This window comes from Mus caroli, chromosome 8 (genome assembly GCF_900094665.2).
Source record: "Mus caroli chromosome 8, CAROLI_EIJ_v1.1, whole genome shotgun sequence".
In the NCBI taxonomy this organism is placed as follows: domain Eukaryota; kingdom Metazoa; phylum Chordata; class Mammalia; order Rodentia; family Muridae; genus Mus; species Mus caroli.
The window spans coordinates 54,567,657-54,571,942 of record NC_034577.1 but is presented as its reverse complement, the minus strand read 5'-3'; the positions used below and the strand labels follow the sequence as shown (position 1 = coordinate 54,571,942).

The 4,286-nt window shown below is 38.8% G+C and overlaps 1 protein-coding gene across 3 annotated transcripts in view; it reads right to left on the bottom strand.

The window, feature by feature from the left end:
• Nucleotides 1–4,286, bottom strand: part of LOC110300352 (probable ATP-dependent RNA helicase DDX60) — a 111,953-nt gene that overhangs the window by 12,764 nt on the left and 94,903 nt on the right. For all 3 annotated transcript variants that reach the window (XM_021170508.2, XM_029480658.1, XM_029480657.1), the window contains 2 exons: nt 2,442–2,589; nt 755–897 (listed from right to left, as the gene is read on the bottom strand). In XM_021170508.2, coding sequence (XP_021026167.1) covers nt 755–897; nt 2,442–2,589 — 291 coding nt within the window. The remainder of the gene's footprint in view (nt 1–754; nt 898–2,441; nt 2,590–4,286) is intronic.

Below are 4,286 nucleotides of genomic sequence, written 5' to 3'. Positions count from 1 at the left end.
TCTAGCTGCATATGTATCAAAAAATGGCCTAGTAGGCCATCACTGCAAAGAGAGGCCCATTGGACTTGCAAACTTTATATGCCCCAGTACAGGGGAACCCCAGGGCCAAAAAGGGGGAGTGGGTGGGTAGGGGATTGGGCATGGGGGACTTTTGGAATAGCATTGAAAATGTAAACGAGGAAAATACCTAATTAAAAAAAATAAAGAATATAGTGAGGGCCTAATGATTCCAGGTTTTAGCATCCAGGAAGGAAGCCTAAGCAAGAGAGACTGGCTGTTAGGCAAGGGAAAGTGCAGAGCAGTCGAGCAGATTTCAGTGATACAGAGAAGCTCAATTACCCAAATCCAAGCTCTCTCTGTTTCTGTTAGAGGCTCTATATTATCGTGGAATGAACTCATTTTGTATATGGGAACCCTGTCTTTGTGTTTGTGTGCCCAACTGTGACACATTAAAAATAAAAAACAGTGAAAAAAATTAAATAATAAAAAATTTTTAAATATTAAGTTTCTTTTAATATACTTAACTACCAATTTCTTACATGTCCAATTAGTCACTTATAGACATCCAAACCAAAGGAAAAAGAAAGAAAGAAAAACCTTTAAAAATTATTTTTTCTTTCAATGAAAAATATACTTTTTTTTATCATTTGTATGCTAGAGTTTCGAAGCTTCAACAGCAGTTTGGTAAGATAACCACACATACTAGAGCAAAAGCCCCACACAGACTAACTAATAAGCATCATTCTTTACGTACATGATTTGGAACTCCTGGACTAAGCAAATCCACATCAAAGTTTCCAGACAGGCAAACAAAGGGTGAAACCGCCACCCTTCCTTCCTTGCAGTTCATCAAGTGAGACACAAGTGGTGAATCTTCACATTCTTTACCTGTGAACTCTGAGCAGAATGAGTTGAGATACAAATACTTTTCTTGTTATTTTAATTACTTATTTGTTTGAGACAAAGTCTCACTATACATCCTTAGGAAGCCTAGAACTCTCTAGGTAAGCCAGGTTGATTACAGAGATCATCCTGTCTCTGAATACTAGAAATTTAGTCAGGCTCCCACATGCCTGGAAGATTCATTTTTGAATGCAGCCATTGTGTCAAACCTCATTTCCTTGTATGAGAACTAAACTGTGCTAATAGGGAAGGCATTGAGCCTAGCAAGGACCATACCAGAGCAAAGATTGAATTAATAATAGAGCCTAGACAGTGTGTGACGGAATACATTCATTAAACAGAGGTTATTGGTGCTAATGTTACTAGTGCCAAATACATACTGTACTTTTGATCAGTCAAAAGTTAATTAAACTAGAAAGCTGTCTAAAGTAACTTGTACATTTATAACCTTTTCCCCACTGAACTGAGACTTGGCCTTAGAATCTTCCCAGGTACTAACCATACCTAATTTTGCTTAGCTTCCAAGATCAGGCAAGATTAGGCATGTTTAGAGTGACTTGGGAATAACTAAATAGGCTATTCTAAGTGTCCACTATCAATACGTTTGGAAATGGTTATGAGACATGTACATGACCCATTGCTGTTCTTAGAACACGCCAATGTGGGCTCTGGTGTGTCACTGAAGCAGACTATACCCCTGCTCCAATCTCAGCTGATCCGAGTGGTGTGTTGCCACCTTTACTACATGCTCTTGGCCATGTTCCCACATTTAAAGAGTCTCCAAGAGTACATATTCCACATCCATGAATTGCTCCAACTGGAGATATCAGGGTATAACGAATCACAGACATTTCTCCCCAACACAAAAGTTTATATCTCAGTCACCCGTTTTTCTGTTTATAATCCAATAGATGAATGAAAGCTTCCATCGATTGGTTATGAATAAGAACAACAAAAGCAAACCATTTTACCATATGCTAAGCCCTCCTTCAGGATATTCATGTCCACGAATGATTTAAAACTAGTCACTTGATGCACACTAGTACAAAATAATACTCTTATCTGTCTCCAGGGTCCATTGATAAAGCAAGGACATGATTAGGGCTTCACTTCTTCCAATTCCAGAGGTCAGAAGTATCAGAGTCAGGGACTCTGATCAAGGTCAATGACAACAAACATCAAGCCTGGCCTGAAAATACTCCTAGATTTCCTCTTGTTTCTCTTGTCTTGGAGTCAGCCTTCCTCAACTTTCAAGAACTCACCTGGAGTCTGCCCTGAAAATGGTTTATAAATGATAATATTTGATTTGAGCTTCATTTTCCACTGTCATTTTAACTGTCAATCGCCAACTTCCTTTTTTAGCAGAAAGAATCCAATTGTTCTCAGGCAGGCTCTGTCTGTTCTAGAATGTCAGTCTTCAGAGGTAAATATGGGAGAGATGGAGCCCTACTTCTGACCTGTATCCCTAGCATCCACCTGGCATGTCCTTGGGCAAGACTATTATTCAATTGCTTCATAGTGAACTAAAATACACGCACCGATTTTTGACAAGGAGAGTTGATACTCCTGTTTCATATCAGCCAGTCGGGATACCATTAGCAGAAAGGAAGCGAAGTCTTCTGTCACTTGCATATTGTACTCAAGCAGGGCATGACTGAAGTCCTCGGGAAGGTCATCAAGGAACACCTACAAGTCAGAGGTTTTCAGAGAGAGTTGAATACCCTCCTTAAAACATTGACTAACTAGAGCAATGAAAGCAAAAGACCACGTACTATAATTTATTGTTTTCAATAAATCTGCATTTTCTTCACTTCTTGGTTGAACTGAGGTATTAAAAAAAAACTATTCTTATTCTTATATATATGCACGTGTAAAAATAAAATCTCTCCTCACAACGTTTAGTCTGACACAACTTAGTCAAAATGATACGACGTTTGTAAAAATAGAAGCATGCCCTCAAATGCCACTGGTCTCATAAATAATTTCAAAGGATCAAGGGATACATTTGTAGAACAAGGAAGATAACGCATATTTGCAGGCTGGGAATCAACTGTGCCTGGTCGAGAGGTTTGGAAACCTTCACCTGTGTCCACTGTACTAACACTGTTAAGGACTTTTACCTGGACATATGAAAGTGCTCTGCATCTAATCTTCTTTTCTTTTCTTTTCTTTTCTTTTCTTTTCTTTTCTTTTCTTTTCTTTTCTTTTCTTTTCTTTGGAGGGTGGGGTGGCAGGTAGGAGGTTAATAGTAAACTACAATGTAAAAGCATATGCCCACAAAGCTTCTTTGTTGAAGACTTCTGGACCTGAAGAATTGGGAATAAAAGAATTCTGCCTCTATCAGCCATGCCATAAAGGCTCCATCAGGAAGTTACGTGAATATTATAGAGAGAACCCACTCAAAGCACCAAAGAGTAGTGAGGGTGCTATGAATATGATTTCACGCACATAAATGCATGTTTTCATTAATTCAAATAAATGGGTTTTTTGTTTGTTTTTGTTTTTGTTTTGTTTTGGGTTTTTTTTTCTTTTTTTTTTTTTGTTTGTTTGTTTGTTTTGGTTTGGTTTGGTTTGGTTTTTGTTTTTTGAGACAGGGTTTCTCTGTATATCCCTGGCTGTCCTGGAACTCACTCTGTAGACCAGGCTGGCCTCGAACTCAGAAATCAGCCTGCCTCTGCCTCCCAAGTTCTGGGATTAAAGGCGTGCGCCACCACTGTTTTAATTAAATGGGCAAATGCACCTTTTAAAAACTTTTAAAAAGCAAGAAAAGAATATTAAAATTGAAAACAAATGTTGCTAAGATTTAAACTCTAGGAGTCAAAGGACAGTTTCCCAGATAACTTTGCAACAGTTCCTCAGAGACAGCACTGTGACATACAATCATATCTCAAGACACACATTCAGCAATGAGGGTAGCTTTTGGGTTTAAATGTATAATCACCAACATTTTGTGCATATGCACAGGAATATGTGTGTGGGAGGAATATGTGTGTGGATTCCACCCTATATTTTTGAAGCAAGGCTTCCCACCACACCAGGCACTCTCCAAGTAGGCGCTTCTGCCCTAGCAAGGTCCAGGGAGCCCTGCATTCTTGCCTCCCTAGCTCTGGGAATGCAATACATGCCACTGTTCATATCTTCTCATGTGGGTACTGGTAATCTAAACTCAGTTCCTCAGGCTTGCATGGCAAGCATCTCACCAAGTCATCTTCCAGCCCCTGTGTACCTTTTCTTTCTTTTTTTTTTTTTTTTGAATACTCAGTTTTTTATTATTTTTTTATATTTTATTTTTTTATTACTTATTTTCCTCAATTACATATCCAATGCTATCCCAAAAGTCCCCGATACCCCCGCCCCCACTTCCCTACACACCCAATCCCATT